Source organism: Lolium rigidum, chromosome 2 (genome assembly GCF_022539505.1).
Source record: "Lolium rigidum isolate FL_2022 chromosome 2, APGP_CSIRO_Lrig_0.1, whole genome shotgun sequence".
Lineage (NCBI taxonomy): Eukaryota > Viridiplantae > Streptophyta > Magnoliopsida > Poales > Poaceae > Lolium > Lolium rigidum.
This window is the reverse complement of record NC_061509.1, coordinates 95449076-95468658: the sequence shown is the minus strand read 5'-3', so window position 1 is coordinate 95468658 and position 19583 is coordinate 95449076. Positions and strand designations below refer to the sequence as shown.

The 19583-nt window shown below is 45.1% G+C and overlaps 1 protein-coding gene across 1 annotated transcript; it reads right to left on the bottom strand.

Moving 5' to 3' along the window:
- Positions 1 to 1117: 1117 nt before the first annotated feature.
- LOC124686934 lies at positions 1118 to 7340 on the bottom strand. Its single transcript, XM_047220808.1, has 7 exons — positions 7151 to 7340; positions 6960 to 7052; positions 5518 to 5694; positions 4926 to 5096; positions 4641 to 4850; positions 2336 to 2421; positions 1118 to 2114 (listed from the first exon to the last, which is right to left on the bottom strand). The coding sequence occupies exons 1-7, from the start codon at positions 7242 to 7244 to the stop codon at positions 1458 to 1460; spliced, it is 1488 nt and encodes a 495-aa protein (XP_047076764.1). The 5' UTR covers positions 7245 to 7340; the 3' UTR covers positions 1118 to 1457.
- Positions 7341 to 19583: the final 12243 nt, after the last annotated feature.

The window sequence follows — 19583 nt, the reverse complement described above, 5'->3', positions numbered from 1 at the left end:
AAACACCACCACCACCACTCTCTCAGGCCAAGATCTTCGTGCTGGGTGATCTCCCAATATGCCCTAGCTTTGTCATTGATTGAGCTAGGGTCCATGAACATGATGGTGCGGTCGGCATCCTCCCTCTCCTGCGAATTTCTCCACCTCAAGTGCAAGCCTTTGCTCTTCTATCATCTTCTTCTTGGCCATTTTTTTTTCATCTAGTGCTATCCTTCTTTGATCCACCGCCAACTTGGACCGCCACTTCTCATCGTCAAGAGCTTTGAGCTTCGTCCACCTTGCCTTCTTGTTCTCTTTGCGTTCGGCCGCCAATGTCTTATTGGTCTCAATGATAGCATTGAACTCATCTTTGTATGCGGCCGCACCTCCCCTCTTCTTCTTCTTCTTCTCCTTTGCTATCTTGGCACCTTCCAGCCTCTTATTGAGGTCTTCTTCTTCGTCATCATCATCATCGACATCAATGGATATGGTGATTCTTGACCTCTTGGGTGTAGTCTCATAGTTTCTTCTTAGCCACTTCTCATTGCTCTCTAGTTCCGTGTAGCAATGAAACAATGTAAAAGCTTTGTGGACACATTTATTGTTGTGATGCTTGTACACTTCTTGTTGCAATGACATATATTGGGTGATTGGCACATCACTTGGTGGACATGAACTAATGTTGCCATTTGCACATCACATCTCTACGAGCTCTCTTTCCAGCAGTCCAGTAGAATGTTGTAATAATCTCATACTTTTTGGCAATAAAAAGCCGCATGCATCGATCGATGCAGAGGCTAGATGACCCATTTCAGAAGGAAAAAAAAAAGCAGTCCAGTAGAATATATCCACCGTTTCTTTTGGTCGCAACCAGCTCATCGTTATCTATCCCCGTCACATGGGTTCCAAGTTAGGCAGGCAATGTGAGGGAGGATCCACGAATAGACCCGACATAAAATCACACATATTTCAAGCATTCGGAACCGCCGCTTTGCAGGGCTGGGCCACAGACAGCTCAGTAAGAACTAGCAGAGCTACAGCTACTGCCTCTGACTTGCTTGACCATGTTCAGCTTACCTGTAACGCGGAAGTTTAAACGGCGAAAAATCCACGCATTCCAAGCAAACATGTCCCGAAATGAAACGGGAGAACGCAGGCAGGAAAGTTTGTGTTCTCCAGTTCAGAATCGACTTCTCACACACCTGTCATGTGTGTAGCAGTTCAAATTTACTAACTAGGCTACAGGTTGCTCTCCGCGACAGTTACATCCGGCTTGCTGAAATCGCACATGAGATGCCAACCGACGATGTAGGTTCTCCCCCACCTAAACAGCTACACTAATTTTACCTGCCACATCTTGTGGGCGGAAAGGAGGGAGACGGTCACACATTTCTGCTTCTAGTAAACTGGGGGTAGACAAATGGCCAAAGACACCGTCGGCATCAACGACGGCGACCACCCGCCATTGCTTGCACCAATCAGTACCTGAATCCGCCGCTGTCAGCACCATACTTGCTCCTCATGTTGTACTGCTCATACTTCGGGTCGCTGTACTCCGCCGGTTTCACCTCAGCAGCCCTTGGCTCCGGACGCCCGGTGCCATAGCCCACCTCGCCACTCTTCTCCCGGTGGCTGCTGCGGTGGCGGAGCCGGTCTTTCGGAACCTTCGCGCTCGCTTGAGGCGTCTCCGCCGAGCCGTAGAACTCGGCGTACTCCTGCCTCTTGGTAGACCGGTGCTTGCTCGACAGAGTAGAGTCCCTGAACTTGGATGGTTTGACGCTCTTCTGACCCTTCGCCGCGGTCTCGCCATCGGCATTAGGAGCATGGAGCGTCTCGGGCCTCATCGGGGTGTTGCTTAGCTTCTGGGCTGCTGGTGCCTGCTCTCCATCCTCAGGCATCACGAGCCTGTCTTTGAGAGGAGTGAGGCCTGTTTTTCTCTTCATGTGTTGCAGGCGTAGCGGGACGATGTTGAGGAGGAGACTCCCCACTCCTTCCACGGAAAGCTTCAGTAGGTCAGCAACGAGTGTCCCGAAAGACGGCCATCCGGCGCTCGGTTCCTCTTTGAGGCTCTCCACAACCAATGGTGGCTTTCCAGTGGTGCTGCTCTCTTGTTTCCCATCTTCAGGTGCTTCCATCTAGAGTGGCAACAGAGATTACTATGTAAGCCAAGGTTCCGTTTCAGAAAACAAATTATCAGAGATTTGCTGTTTCACTCTGCTATAACTGTTACAGCAACGGGGATGCTATTTGACACTGAGTTGAAATACTTCAAAGAAAAACTTCAAGCAAAGCGATTCCAGAAGGGAAATTGCACTTGAATAGTCAACTGAAATCGATAGTATGGAACATCATATACCTTTTCTGAACTTGACGGGCCAAATCCATGTTGTACCACAGAAAATACATATCCAGCCACAACGGCACCAATAACCAGTATGATATCTGTGAAAATCAACAAAGTGGCATCAACGATCAAGTCCATCAAACTACCATTTTTTTGACAGCCGCATTACAATTCCTGAAACAGTTATCAGCTGTGGCAGGTTTGTCAGATACAATCAGTATTAGCTAAACATTAATTCAATCATTCTTATTACTGTTATCATACTTAAGCTACCACAAATGGTCAAATGACTACAGCAACCACAGAATAGATGGTCACTAATAATCGTATTAATTCTACACAAACGTATATACTGTTAACTCAGGGAAAACTAGGCATCTACTTAGATTAATTCCGGGTTGGTTTATCATGTGATGTAACTCCTGTTATATGCTAGATCCAAAATTCCAGATAGTTCACGCGTAGGAATATGTGTCTATTTGGTTCCATATCTCACTATAGAGAGGTACAAAGATCTGCATCACCAGTAATCAAATAGTTCATGCTATACACGTGCATCTACATTTGTAAAGTGTACCACATGGTACTGGGTATCCCGTTTGATGGATATGTTCATACATTAGCACGGAATTTTCTAACGTGCAATGCAATTGCCACACATCTAATCAAACATCTCTTCCAACTTGCAATCAAGGTCACATTTTTTCTTCAAAATCAGCCAGGTGTCCCGCGTCACTAACATACAATGGCCAATCGACCTAATGGGTACAGAAGGGCTCTCATGAAGTACCACGATTTTTTGTTAGAGGAGTACAATAACAGTCTTCCTATGTTGTTATGCTTTGGAAATTCGGACAACAGTGAACCATTGGTTTTTGAGAGACCAATGTTTATTATTCTTGCATGGAGTGAGATGGTTTCAGTCTTGGGGAGTATCAACACTTATTTTTCAGGTTGTGTCCAGGTGCTCTGTCAGGTGATATATATTGTTGCTGAGCTACGGTACTTAAGATGCTGAAGATGGGGTGCTTCTTGTGCATCGCTTTTTACGAGAAGTTCCTGGAAGTGCCAAAGCCCCCTCGATGGTGTATATTTGGGATTTTGCTGCTGATCAGAGTCAAACAAATATACGTCATAGCTGGAAGTTGGATAACATGACATGGTGTTACACAATCTAGCAGCCAGCAAGAATATGGAACAATACTGAATAAGTATTCTCTCCAAGGCAGCAAACTGAAAAGTGTGACAAAATTTGAGAATCCAACGGCCGGTGGGATATTTTGATGTGATCTGTGTTCTTGCTAGAGTGCTGGATAGTTCGAGTACACCTTCTAGCCTGCATGCTGTATCATGGAGTCAGTCCTAATTCAGTACACCTTCCTGCATGTTCTTACTAGAGTATTGGATAGTTCTGAGTACACCTTCGAGTTCGAGAGAGGTAAAGCAAGATCATGGGCCTATATCATGGATTCAATTCTAATTCAGTTCACCTCTGGATCACTGTAGGCTAGCTATTTTTTTGGGAAGTGTGTTTGGACAGGTAACATCACAGCATCAGCTGGTGTCCTGGACCGGGGTGCAGGAAGGAGCCGAGCTGTACTGAATAACTTTGGCATGCTCCTTCCTTATCTGTATCCAGTATTACAGCACCCTCTTTATTCTACTAACCGCTAGCCTCAATTCTACATTCCCAGGCTTCTATTGTAATGATACTTGACATTAGAATGTCAACAAAATTCTACATCTAGCACAGGACCTCCAAACAGTATAAAATGCAGTTGTCAACATGTCAGTAATTTGTTGTCCCATCCTTAGAATAGAACTTGAGGCAGCCCTTTCCTGTTTACAAATGCTTCAGACATTTGCACCTGTCCGGTCCAGCAACCATCTTTCCAACATAAACAGCATCTTTAGGACCCCTTTGATTCATAGGATCCGTGTAGGGTTTACATCCTATGGGAATTTTTTCTACACTAGTTGTTTGATCGTAGGAACATATCCTATAGGAATTAATCCTATAAGAATCTTGTAGTGCAAATCCTATAGGAACAAAACATTAGGTCATACCTCATGGAAAATTCCTTTGGTACAATCAAAGAGAACTCATCTTCCCAAGTTCCATAGGATTCAACTAGCCATGACATCTCAATCCTATACTTCTCCTATTCCTATGATTTTTCTATCCTATGAATCAAAGGAGCCCACCTTGTGAATGGGATTACAATTTATCCTAGGAAAAACATCTACATGTCCTCAAATAATTATAGAAGTAGTAACAAAATAATGAACCCTTTTTTGTGGGAACAAGGTAACGAACCTAAAGACAGAAGTGCAGCATCCTGGTAAGTACAGTCTTCTTGTGGAAGGGCAATTTTTCGAAGGGCGGCATTTCCACGGTCAATGACCAATAATGAGCACATTTTTTTCACATATACAACGTCAAAATCAGTGGAGAACTTTGCATCTTCACTGGGGCCATCCCTATAACCTGGGATATTGGATTTTCCCCCAGCAATAGTGGTTACTCCTGCACAGAAATTTCACCCACCAACTGTTAAAACTAAACTAATGCATGAATGCAGACTATGAAATTATAGCATACCTGACTCCCCAATCTTTCTGATTGCCAAGTTTGCTGTATCTGCAATATAGACGTTCCCTGTATCATCGACAGCAACACCTGTGGGGCGCTTGAATCTTGCATCAATCGGTTTACCATCTATATGACCTGCATGGCCCTGGAAAGAACCAGCAACCAATCTTCCCCTACTATCTGCAGAGATTCTAATATCAGTCCCAGTAGCAACACTACCAGACCTATGGTTATAATATTAAGATTACATATCTTTAGGGACATATGCATGTTTTTAGTTGATTTCAACACCGAAAATATAATTACTAAACTCACTTTCAATAGGACTGTTTACGACAGTAATGCAAGCAATTCTACTTAAAGGAAACATCAGAAATATTTGCATACTACTTGATTTTGTTTGGATAATCCATTGATATGCTTAATAAATCTGCTCAAAAAATGCACTTGGTAAAAAAAATAGTGCAATGATACATAATTGAGGCTATCTAAAAAGATCCATTGTTTGGATACAATACGAAGTCCCATAAAATATGTAGAGAAGTACTTAAAGATGCCCCAAAAAAAGCACTGAACTGAGAACAGCAAGAGGGAAACATACATTCTGACAGCGGCGGGGTTATTCGCACAATGTTACTATGTGCCGAGTCAACTGCAAGGAGCTCTCCCCCTTCGATTGGGGATACTCTAATGGTGTGCGGCGTGACGCCAAGCAGATCTCCTTCAACAAGCGTCTCTACAAGGTAGCCACTCTCAAATTGCACTGCCACGTTCCCATCTGCCACATACAGAAAGGCCATAACCATGAGATCAAGATTAAGCCATTACACAAATTATCAACAATTGTAACTCATATTTACTAGTTGGTATTTCAAATGAGTTAAACTCCAATTTTCTTAACTCCGAGGGAGCTGAACTCAGCTCAGGTCATTATAGAAATGAAGACTCGACTTCAGACTTAATTTGAGCTTAGAGTTTCAGTTGTAGGCAAGGCAAACAAATATCTAGCTAAAAATAGTAAACAGTCAAATGTTTGACCATTATGTTTCATACAAAAATGTTTGACCCTTATGAGAATAACATGGTTAGTAAAGCTGCTCCTGCTTTTTTACCATCGTTCATTTACGGATGATAAGCATATATGTGAAGCAGGAAAAGAGGGTAACTACATCACAAAGGTACAAAAAAAATTCATATTGCATCGCTTCCAAAATGAGCGAGCCTACAAAATCAGTTTGTATTCATCAAAGAGGCCAGAAAATAAGGTTGTTGAAGAGGACTTGATGGAACGGTGGCATCTGTCAACCTCTCCACTCTGTCGGTGTTGTGTAGAGGCACCGTAACCCGGCTATCTTCGACAACGAGAGGCCTAACTTGATCGGCTTGCTGGACACCATCAAGGCAGAGGCCCAGCAGTGGGAAAAGGTAGCCGCGGTTGGGTTGGCGTCACTTCTTCCTGCGGTGGCTAGCACCGAGGAGTGTATCGTTGTTGTTATCAGGCGGTGCGGTCCTTTTTAAGATTTGTACAAAACCTACTCTTCTATCAATGCGTTCAGAAACAAGGCTTTTGCATTTTCTAGGAAAAAAATGTTTACGGGTGCGATGATTTCTTTCCAGGCCATGGTAGAGATGGTGTGAACTGACAAGATCAAACTGCTAAATAGCCATGAAATTTGACATGACAGATTAACAGTGTTGATGCCTGCAAAGTCAAAGAAAAATGAGACGAAGATCTAAAGAAATGTTGGGTTCTCTCCCCTACCTATCTTCTCCCAAACAGTTATTTCTTACTTTTCAGCCAATGTAGTACTACTGTACTAGTACAGAATGCACACTAGAGGATTACAAGAAGTCAAGAATAGATGGAAATCGTGCGCCGCTACTTAACCTAGAGCAAGAAGCACGACAGCGGAAGAAACCAAATCGTATAACTGCTCTCTCAAGCTCTCCCGAATTTGCACTAATCGCTACTCGGCAATCAACAAACTAAGCAAACTCTCGAGAAGCAGCAGCAGCAGCAGCCACTAGCTAGCGCCCACTCACCATACTGGGAGTGCGGGGACTGCTTGGGCGAGTTGGGGGAAGCAGAGCCCCGCGGCCACTTGACCACGGAGGAGAGCTGCTTCACGATGTTATCTGCATCCAAAAACCAAGAGGAGGTGAGTAAAGCGGGACGCAGAAAGCAAGATCGAATCCTACATTTGAAGAAAGAGCAAAGGGGATGGTTTCTTCACCAGTGGGGGATGCGAACGCATTGGCGTCGGACTGGAGGGCGACGGAGAGGAGGAGCGCGAGGAGGGAGAGCGGCGGGAGGGATCCCAACCTCATGGAGGAGAATTTCTGGTGCTGACGCTGCTGGTGATCCTCGGTGAGAAAGGAGGAGGACGAAAGGGGAGAGGAGAAAGGGAGCTTTTCTTGGTATTTTGCGGTGTTGCGGCGCCGGGACTGGGACTGGGACTGGGAGGAGCGTGGGCTCACTCTCTCGACCTCACCACTTGGTCGGTGGTTTAACGCGTCGGAAAAAATCTGCGGTCACCTCGTCGAAACAGGCTTTCGTCCCGCTATATTAATATAGCAACCACACGATACAAGCATGCTGGACCGCAGCACAACCAGACCCAAAAGAAACGGAAGAGAAAGAGAAGAGAAAACAAAAGCCGACACCGGTAGCTCGACAAGAACGATGACGACAAAAACAAAATCTGCGGTCACCCACTGCTACTGTCGTTTGTCATCACACACGCCCGCTCCTTTTCTTTTCTTTTGGTCTCAGCTCTCGCGTGACGTTACTTCGGGGGGAGTTTGGTACCTCTGCACGAGAATCATGGCTCACTACGATACGATTATCATGGCTCACTACGATACGGTTTCTATCTCGTTTCTGACGAGTTTGATTCACGAATGGCACATCGTTTGATAGATTGGGTTGTATAGAATGGCACCCAAGTAATACTTTGATTGGTTGGTTTCATGGTTTTCGTAATCTCACCTATATGGCAACATGCTGACCTTAGCTCACATATCACAAGACCACCATGGCACCGCTGTTCACAAGCTTCGGCACGTCGGCGATGGCACCGTCGGTCACGCCAGTCGAAAGCATCACCACGCCGCCGACCACGAAGACGAAGACCATCATGACATCATCAGTGACGCCGGTCACATGCATGGGCACGTCGCCGACCACGAAGACGAACACCACTATGACACCGTCGGTGATGCCGATCACAAGCAGCACCATGTCGCCGTCCACGAAGATGAACACCACCAGGACACCGCCGGTCACGCCGGTCACAAGCATGGGCACGTCACCGATCACAAAGACGAGCACCACCATGACACCGTCGGTGACGCCGGTCGCAAGCAGCACCATGTCGCCGTCCACAAAGACGAACACCACCAGGACACCGCTGTCGAGGGTACTCCTCGGCAACGCCCTCCGTAAGGGGCTTAGGGTAGATGGAATCCTGTAGGCTGATACGAGACATCGGTTATCAAACAAGCGGGGAGAGCGATTTACCCAGGTTTGGGACCCTCGATGAGGTAAAACCCTTACGTCCTGCCTGTCTGATCTTGATTATGAAAATATCGGGTTACAATGGGGTGCCGAAGGTTTCGGTTGTGATCTCGTCGAGAGACTAAGTTCTGCAGGGACCTAGCTCTAGACTTGCGGTGGCTATGATTGCTAAGATTATGTGTGTCCTCAGCAGCCTCTCTCCTTGCCCTTATATTGGGAGCCAGGTCTCGAGAGATCTGTCCGGGTACGACTAGGTTTACAAAGGGTCCTAGCTCTAAGCTTTCCTTGTATTCTTCGTCTCCTTGTCTTGTTCTTCAAAGATCCTTCTTCGGCACCGACGTAGTGACCCACCTTGCCATCGAGTGCCTTCATGGGCCCGTGGTTGGGCCGCAAGAGGTAGTGCAATGTCAGTTACCCGAAGGGTAATGCCCACATCAACCGCTGGTCACGCCGGTCACAAAGCATGGGCACGTCACCGACCACGAAGACGAACACCACCATGACACCGTTGGTGACGCCGGTCTCAAGCATCACCTTGTCACCGACCACGAAGACGAACACCATCAGGACACCGCCGGTCACGCCGGTCACAAGCATGGGCGCATCGCCGACCACGAAAACGAACATCACCATGACATTGTTAGTCACGTCGGTCATAGCACGTCGCCGACCACGAAGACGAACACCACCATGACTCCAACATCATGGATTATCACCTCTCACTTCTTACCTATCATCACTACGTCGCCGTCCATGAAAATGTCGAGCGAGAAGTTGAACAAAAGTACTCTAAATCTTAGCCACACATACGTACAGATTGCAGTATACTTGTGAGTCAATTATGTATCAGCCTATGTACACGGAAACAAAAACCTGTCAACATAAAAGTCATGCGGAATGGTGAAGTGAACCTGCTCCCGAAAGGAAATCTCAAATGGTTGAGCATGTGCGACGAATTTGACAAAATTCGCTTAAAACTTCATACACGAAATTGACGATTTACGACCGACGAAACTCGAAACCGATTGTGGGAATTGGTTCGTATCATCGACACGCATCTTTTTCGTGTACATTTTATTTCGATTCGAACTATGTTTGTGTTGATTTGAGAAAAGGTGTGTGCAGCAGTGTAAGGGACAGCGAGTCTGGTAAGCAACACCTCGTGCAGGTGTTGCATCGTTAGAGCCAAAGTGGCGCGAGAATATGTCTGATCCTAGAGAAACTGCCGATTTGGGCATTCCTCTAGATGCAAGCAAAATACTGCTTTGAAAACCGTGCATGCAACAATGCGGCTTGGCACAGGCAACCAAACGGGCCAAAAATTGCTAGCCCGATGCGAGTCAAAAGGGCAGGCACCAAACTCGCTCTTCTTCTACGGAGTAATTCCTTTGTTCTGTTCGTGAAGATACTTGAGGTTTTTTTTTTTTGAAAACTGTGAGTAATGTTTCTCGTAAGCCTATTACATTCATTTGAATTCATTTGATTTTGTATAATTTATGGAAAGTTGTTTCGTGTTTATAATGGACATGGCCATTTACTCATTTTCCTTCAATTTTCTACGTGTCCAAATGCCATAGTTCAAAAGTCTTCCAGGGACAATCGTACAAGGAGAATTTGGAGTCCATAATTATAAAATAAACATGTACTGCATATGTCATGTATAACTCAATCACCACATTATCTACTCTACCAAAAGCTTGCTTAGTAGAGGAATCAGCTAGGCTCATATTAAGGGAGGAAGCTGACAAGGCTCCAACGTAAATAACATCATATAAAGATTTTGGTATAGGAGAGACAATAGCACCCCGGTTTAACAAAAGCGTTGTATTTTCCCATATTTTTACAAGTCGTTCATGTACATCCCAAGGATAGGTGGGATCATAGTATTTTTGTAAATCTTCTATATTTAAAACACATGTTGAGAATATAAGATAGATATAAGTCAAGCAAGTTACAATCATAAAGTTTAACAAGTGGATAAGAATATAGATCACTAAACATTTTAATATAAGGAGATTATCAACATTTTCATCATTAGGTTCATTAATGAGAGGATTGAGATTTTCTTCATGATAGTATATCATGCTCTTCGTCCAACTTAAGAAACTCCATGTTACTGTTATCTTATCATGAGCATATCGAATAGAACAATCTTTTTTGAAATAAATTTCTAGCATTTTTTCACTAGGATAAAAAGAACCATAAAAAACAACTTTGTGTTAGTAATAGAGCAAAGATGATCAACACTCTTTTAGACAGGTCATTCGCTAAGAGCATCATAAAATGTACCAATGAAGCAGCCAAATGTTTCTAAAGTTTTTAAATTTCATATTCATTTTGGTATTATGAACACTTCTAGTAAGATTTTCAATACAAAGGTAGTCAACATTTGCGACCAAGAAGCCACCAACCAATATTGTCAACAAATAGTTTAAAACCAAACCATTAGGGAAGTATAAAATTATCTAACCAAGGTATAAAAGGATATCTAGTATGAACATTGATTCTAACCAAGCACCCTTTCGAGATTCTCCATGCTATTGTTTAAAAGAGAGGATCTCATCCTCAACAGGAGTGACAATTTTAATAGTAGAAACATAATTGTCGGAACACAAGATGCATTATATTTGTCATTTCCATATTATAAGGCACCGATAAAAACAAGACAAATAAATGAGCATGAATAAAATCTAAGAGAGTAGAGGAAACTTGGAACCTCCCAGGCATCAACGTCACAAAAAGTATTTTTTTTGCGGGCAAAAGAGGATATATTAAGCAGTAGGGGTTACATCGAGGTCAAGGTTTAGCTCCTGAACAACACAATCAGGACCCGAACCAAACCACACCATAGTTCGCGCTTCGGATCTTGCAAAGTTTGCAAGACCGTGACTAACCCTATTCTACAAATGATCCGCTTTTACAAAGGATATTTGTCTAGTACTACTCAAAAATCTAATCTCTGAAATAAAATGCACCAGGACGGAGCGGTCTTGTGACTTCCCTGTAGCAGCCATGACTAAGTTTGAACAGTCTGTCTCGACGAATGGGTTTGGTAGTCAATTGTAATGCTAGCCGAAGACCCTCTTCACATGCTTTAACTTCCGATTCATATGGATCATCACATCCAAGGAGCTGGCGGCATGCACAGAAGATGACTTGGCCTGTTTCATCACGCAGAACCATTCCAGAACCAGCAGTACCATCTTCTAGCTTAACTGATCCATCAATCTTCTAGCTTAACGTCACAAAAAGTCTTGATGCAACAACCTATATGTCTATAATTCGTTGGGTCTCCAAGCAATGAGTGATTTAGGATGTTTCGTCCCTGCAATAATGACTTGGGTTTTAGTATTGGATATAAAAAGGATATTGTGACAATCTACTCTTTTCAAACAATCCTATGAAAACTCAGAAAATTGCCTTGTTGTCCTCAACTCTAGTAGTTCTTAGTTACAACGAGCATGAAAGGAATATGATTAGATTAAAGAAAAACAATATGGAAAATCTTTTTGTATTTTCTGATTAATTAAAATAAAAATTGAAGCAAAGCTAAAAGTGAAGTGAAAATTATGTTTTCCTTTTGAAGAATGAACTGGTGTGTTCACTTCATCTAAGTGATGGTCGTTTTTGTGCACCGTGCCGATCATCTCTTTGTTGGCTAGATCCGTCAACGGTTACACTCATATGTGTTATCCTTCCTAGATGAGTTCTGAGGTGAAAGCTAGCTTAAAATCCGCATTATGGTCTTCACTGGTTGATTGGATCACAATTGTTTTGAAACAGGGGCAGCTCCAGCCTCTGCATAAATCAATGCATACGACCCATTTATTGCAGTTGGATCATGTACCGTTGTGTATTTTCTAAGGTGTTGCCTTGGTGCTCCGGTAGGGCCGGCCCTAAAGTGGGTGGATGGGGGGAGGGGCGGCCGTCCCGGGGACATAGGGCGAAGTCACAACTAGTTGTGTATATGCAATAGAGAAGGAACTCACATGGCATCCATTAGAGAAGGAGGCGGATTTTTCTCGTGTGGTTGACTGAGACCAGGGCGAAGCGTTATGTACGACGACTAGATCTTGGGCTCATTTTCGCTTCCGTTAGCTTGGGCTTTCGTTTTGTTTGCATGGCTCTTTTTGTCCCTTTAGTTTAGCTACGAAAGGTAGGATAGGGACATACCTCAAAAAATGTAGGGTAGGACCATTTTCTATAGTAGCAGCTAGGTACGACTGTACAAGCCTATTTTTTCATTCTCTATAGAGCGAGAGACAACCAATCATTGTCCCTCTCATTGCCTCTCTAAGAGGCGAAATGCCTGTTAGAAAATTATCCTTGCCAAATGCAATAGGGATAAAGCAACTCCCACGAGTAGGGCTCGAAAGCCGGGGACTCTCCTGGCAAAGAATCTGAACGATCTGAGTTCTTTTCTGAGAAAGAAGAAGATGCAAGGCATGGATCCAAGCCTGAAGGCGACGTGGAGTGTTATTATTATCGTTAGTGTCAACCATATATGGCACAACCCAGTATAGAAGGCAATGAGTTAACCACATCTATCACGTCATGATTGAGTCAATCACGGTGATCATGGTGTTCCTCCTTACCAAAACCATCGATGTTACCGTTATACTTTTGCACCTATACAAACACGTAACCGATGGGAGAACATCAGTCGCTTACATCATGTAAGAAAACTTACATGGCATCAGAGAGGTTAGTCTCACGACATCAATCCTAATTTTTCACTACTTCTGCATCGCGTGCTGCCCACAGAGAGATTAATCTCTCCTCAAGGGCGCGGCACCCGATCTTAATCAAAGATCAGATCGGTTCTTTAATACTAGATTCAATTTTTAAAATTTCAAGTCAGTAGGTTAGCCACAAATACTCACTTCCTTCAGCCGGTGAAAAACAGTGCAAGAATGGCTGCCCAAGTCTGCTACATCTTCATGTGCTCCGCGTCTGCACGTGGCGTTGGCATCCATGAGCGGCTCTATCAACAATATCTTCGAGTTCCAACGGCCAGGCTCACATCATGCGACACGACTTCGTCAGGCTTTTCAAGATCTTTCCTGAATCGACACCTGCATCACCATGGGGCACACCTGCATGCCGAACTGCACCTGCGCGTAGACGCGTAGGACACAACCACTCCAAGGCGGCCACAACAGCGCCCCGCACGCGCATCCACTACATGTCAGTGGATAATCAGAAGGGCAACTCCAGGGCGCACACATGCGACGAGTTCCACGGTATGAAGGGCATATATGTATGAAAGATACTCCATGGAGATGTATATGCATGTGTTGTTCTTGCATATTGGTGTTCGGCCGATCCAACCTTTTGCATATGTACGCGTCGTCACGACTATAAGCGACCGACATCGACCACCGGGGGGAAACTCTCGCACCTGGCAGCAACACCAAGAGCTCACCATCACCGATCTATGGTGCACGGAGCCAAACCACGACATCGAGTTGTTCGACTGCGTCCGACTATCTTCGTCAAGCATCTACGGAGATGCGACATCAACATCATCCACATGCGGTCCAACTATCATGGGCAACACGACATTGACACCATTGTTGCAAGAAGGGACGCCTTCAAGCCACATCCCACCGTCGATGCCCATGCTGCTTCGAACAACGTCGACACATAATCGCCAATGTCCACATCAGCATGGTCTTCATCAACAAAACTACCTCGTCAACACGCCACCGCTGCTACATCGTCCACTAGGATGGAGACCCACCCTCTAATATTACTACTGTAAGGCGACACAACATTGGCGACGGCATCGACCACGTCCAGCGTAGAGCAACTGCATCGACACTACAACCAGGCACCTGGTTCTAGCAAAACCATTGTGGGCTTAGTGGTTTCCTCCATTCCCAACAAAACTGGTGGTCTCACCTACAACCGCGTCCTCTGACATTTGCAAGAAGCTCCCGTAATGCACCCTTTAACATCCACAAGATGCATCTTTCACGACTGCAGCTCCGTCCAAAAAAAAATCGCACATTTTTTGCGTCTCTGACGATTGCGACTACACCAACTACGACGAGTACTACATCGACCACGGCTATTAAATCATTGGCTACCTCGACGTCAACATCAGGCTACATCTACAACGGCACATCGGCAACAACTCTAGTCCACCTCGTGTGCGTCATCACTTGCGTCAATGACACACCCCCTGTGACTGCGGCGGCGGGACGGGGGGGGGGGGAGGGGAGGAGAGACACGTAAGGCACAGAAAAGGGACGCAATTTACAGGAGTTTAAATTAAGAGGAATTATTAGGAAAGTATCCTTTCCAAATAAATGCGATGCCGGTTGTGTCAATCATATAACTATATAAGGCACAAATCGGTGTAGAAGGCAATAAGTTAACCACACCGATCACGTCATGATTGACTCAATCAGGGTGATCATGGTGTTACCTCTTACCAAAACCATTGATGTTACTGTTATAATTTTGCACCTATATAAACACGTTAACCGATGTGAGAAAAACCATCGCTTCCACCACACAAGAAAACTCACAAGGCATACTAGTCATCAAGAGGAGACTACCCTATATCCAGATACCGTGAGTCTGTGACCATGCGGTTCCATGCATAATCGACCTGATATTATGAAAAATATTTAGTATAATATGTATAAACTATTTGACATCAATATTTCTTTAAGTGTTTGTTGGTAATGTAGATAACTATTTTGATTTTCTAGAGTCTTAGAGGCCATGGATGACGAAGCATAAGGTTGCTGATTTGATTTTCTCACTCGTCAGAATAAGGAAAAAAACAACTGAACAGTTCATCTACGTCACTATTGTCGTGCCTTTGTGAATAATTTCTTGGTTTATACTTTATAGTAACAACTCTAATGGCACAGCCATCACGTAGTCATGCCATATAAATTTTATGCTTCGTGAGTTGAGTGAGATACATAGATATTTATCCATGATTTAAGCAAATATCTAAAAAAATATAAATAATATATATTTTATAATCCATTTTATATGTTCATTCATAATTATTATTATATAATAAAAATATTGATTATTTTTAGTGAACTTATGGATGGCCCGAATTATAGTTTCGCCCCGGGCCTTCGAGAGGACCGGCCCTGTGCTCCGGGTCGACCTGAATGGTTGTATAATTCTTGTCTTGATTTAGTTCGACAGGGTGAGTAGATGTTTGTGATGCGTCCTGCAATTTGCCCCGCTAATGGTTGCGGGATTCGAAATAATTGCCACGACACAACATATTCCTGCTTTTTGTAAGCCGTTCGTCTTCGTCACGTTGACGTCTTGGTTCTTGGACGTGTGATGGATACAATTGATTCGTGTGCATCATATACGACGGGAGGGTACGTCCTCGGATCCTTCATCTCTGTTGCTCAATAACTTTTATCCTTTTTGTCTCTACTTAACACCTAGGTACTCAGGCAGATCTTTTAAAGTGGTTGGTAGATTGATCGAGCACATCTCGTACGTATGAGCAGATCCAGCCTAAAAAAACACAAGGTCCGCAGAAGAAACGAATGGAAAATTGTTCGGGGCATATCTCGATCGAATTCAATATTTCTCCTTGCCACGGCAGATCGAAATCGAATACGGTTGCATTGTGACTGGTGCCAACTTTGCATCGATCTCGCTAGCTTTATTGACCGAAAGCAGCACGGAGACACCACTTTCCTCTTAATTTCCAGGCCTTAATTCGATTCAGCCATTATTTTCTAACAACCAGCACATGCCCGGTAATTACAAGAAAACATTACTATATATTTCTTCACGTACCAAATTATTAATTAGACCACCTCATTATGCAACACACACAGATCTCCTTCGGTTTGCCTATATATAGCCCTAGCTAGAGGCATAGATCGATCATCCAGCTACCACTACACATCACATGCATGCATGCGGTAGCTCTAACCACACGAGAAGAATTAAGCACTCGTGAATCACATCATAATTAATTAGGCAGCCTAGCTTAGGCCAGCTCAATGAACTCCATGCGGTCCAAGCTCCTAGCTCTCGTTCTGGTCATGGCAATATATAGCTGGACTAGTCTTAGCAAGCGCGGAAGAAAGGGCAGCTCTGAGCCGCGGCACTGCGCCTTCCTCGACGTTGACCTCGCTGGGCGCCGTCCAGTCGCCGTGTCAACGGTGCCGTGTGCTGCGGCGAGGAGATAAGAGGGCCAACAGCCTCTCCTGGCGGTGGCGCCGCGACCCGCCCTCTGGCCCGAGCAGCCGAGGCCACGCCGTCGTCAATGTCGTGCCGGATGAGGAGGAGAAGAAGCAGACCCCCGCCGAAAATATCGATCCATCAGTTCCATGACCAAAGCAAGTACTCCGTATGTATGATATGCATGAATACGTACGGTAAATAATAAATCTGCCTCGATCGATACTTGGGTATATGTGATCCATCCATGTATTGTGTGTACGTAATACTCCTCCTATAATGTGAGGTACATTGAGCACTTCAGTATATAGCTCGTGGTTGCTGCCGAATGTGTTTATTAGTATTTGTGCAATCAGACTCCTTCAGTGCGGCAATGATGTTCAATCTGATGAGTTGCATTTTGTATATGTGTGTGCTCAGTTATCGAGAAAATTGCCAAAAAAAAAACAACCACAATTCACGACATTGTAACAAAAAAGCTACCGGTTTTCAAAATTTTCGCAAAAAGCCACTGGTTTTGGATTACACCATTGCAGGAAGCACCGATTTGTTTGATTAACCAGACTAACTATTATTCAGATAGGTATGGCCCACTCACAGACGCGTGACGTGGTTTGACGGGAGGCTCGGGGCCGCTAGCAGCCCGTTATTTTTTTTCAGTTTGTCCCATGAAATGAAAAAAAGTCCTCTATTTTTTCTTCTTATTGCCTTGGTGTTGACCCATGCCTAGGATGCGGCCATGGTGGATCTCAGCCTCCGCGGGCGAGCTCCAGCGTGCGGGTGGCTGCGGGCGAGCACCGAGGACGTCTCTCGGGTAGGTGGCGGCTGCGACGAGCTTTGGCATGTGTTGCTCATCTGGTTGCCGACCATGAAGAGGGGAATAGGAGGAGGAAGAAGAAGATGACTGTAACATCTCAAATTTTGGGCCTTCTCAATTTTTTTCCAAAACCCAAAAACATTTTCCTTATTTAGATATCTTTTCTTTTGGCTTCCATCTGCTTCTGAACCTTGGCAAAGTGGAGGATGTTGGATTTGGTTTTATTTGCATCTTGAGACCATGACATCAAGTGATCCACCGAATATCATTTCCACCCCAAAATACTTCAAAATGATATACCTTGCTATCACTTGTGTTACATATATTTTGTGTCTTTCTTCCTTAGCTCTAGTTGTAGTTGGTGCAATTAGTTGAACCTACCTCATTTAGTTTTTATGCTTGTAAAACAAATATTAGTTTAACTCTGCATTCTTACGAGCCATCCGCAATAGTTTGTAAACCGCCTATTCAACCCTCCTCTAGGCGGCATCTCGTCCTTTCAGACCTCCCCGCCCAATGTCAAGGATTGGCGCACTGCCTCTAATTAATAGGCGGGAAACCAACGGGATGTTTTCTGGCCGTCAGCGGAAATCCACCATGGTGTGCGCGGGAAAAAAGAGCCAGCGAGGGCGGGAACCAACCGGACGCGTGAGAAACCGACGAGGGGTTTGGCGACGTTCCATCGTAATCCTAAATCTATTTGGGAATAGAGACATGGCTAAAGTGGACAACACAAACCATACCAATATCATCCTAAATCAGACTAGCAATACATTGCAACTATGGACAGCACAAACCCCACCAAGATCATGATAACTCATCACATTTGGGACAAACAAGGAATGGAAAATGTGGCACCCTAGCAAGATCATGATAAGTCGGCACATTTGGGGCAAACCCAAGCAACAAGATCAATCCGTAGCCAAGATCTAACAACTCCTAACCAACTCCTAACCTAGATCTAAACATAACCGAGGTACCAGGGTGAGGGAATCCTTACGGTTATCGTCGGAGGTGAAGTAGTGCTGCACCAGGAAGAAGATCAAGCCGCCCAGATGCAGTCGCCGACAGTGTTGCCGATCGATGATCTGTGCGCCTCTTACCTGCTTGCCGACGGAAGGAGGAGCTCGAAATTTAGGTGGAGAGTGGAGGAGGGGGTCAAAATAGGCGATGGGGCGCGGCGGGAGGTGACGGAATCCTTCCCGCCGCCCTTTTCGCTTTTCGCCGATGCGCGCATCAGCTCCTGCCATCTGCCTCCTCATTCCCGCGCGTTCACCGAAGATTTCCTTTTGCATCAACTTCGTGCGAGATTTGGGTGGCTCGATGGAAATGGCCGATATGAGCGTTCCTCCAGAGTCTGGCCCGAGGATACTTTAATATCCGGTTTGTGCAACAACGTGAGTGAAACCGGTGAACCAAATAAACCGAAAATTGATGGGTCGATGCGAGCCCAAGGCCAACTAAAACAGAGAGTAGCTAGCTGTTGTCGCGACTACGCGCGTCGTGCTGGCCGGTGTCCCCAGACCCCTGGCGACTCGAGGGCTCCACCACCGCGCCGCCGGTGACCCTCCCCACGCTGTCTAACTGGCCGGCGGTGGACGGGTGGGTGGGCGCGCCGTTTCCGATGCTGCGGCGCTGTGCGGCACATGCCGCGACGGAGAGCTTCGGGCTGTCCTTGGCACTCTCCAAGAACGGTGGTTGCATTTTTGAGCAGCAGCATGAGTGGAGCAGCAGCTGTTTTGATTAGCCGACTATTGTGCCTGCCGTCGCTGCCGTGTTTCAGGCTGTCTGTCTGCCGTCGCCGCATAGTTTCAGCGAGAGAGACTGCTCATGGGGATGGACCGCTGGGTGTTTAGGGTATCTCCAAGGTAACGCATTTTAGCGTCCGAAAATGTCCGTATGTATCCGTTTGCGTCGGTTCAAATGATCGAAATCGACCGCGCGTCCGTTTGCGTCGGATGACTCCGGCAACACGACGCATTTTTTTTCTCGAATTTCCATTTTTTTATAACATGAAAACATAATTTACATAGTAAAAGACAGGGAAAAAAAACCCTAAACGCATGCGCCTAATGGTTCTCCTCGTCGTTGTCGATCACGACGAGCTCCGGTACCACCCACGGCTAGTTGGGAAGCGGCGGAACATACG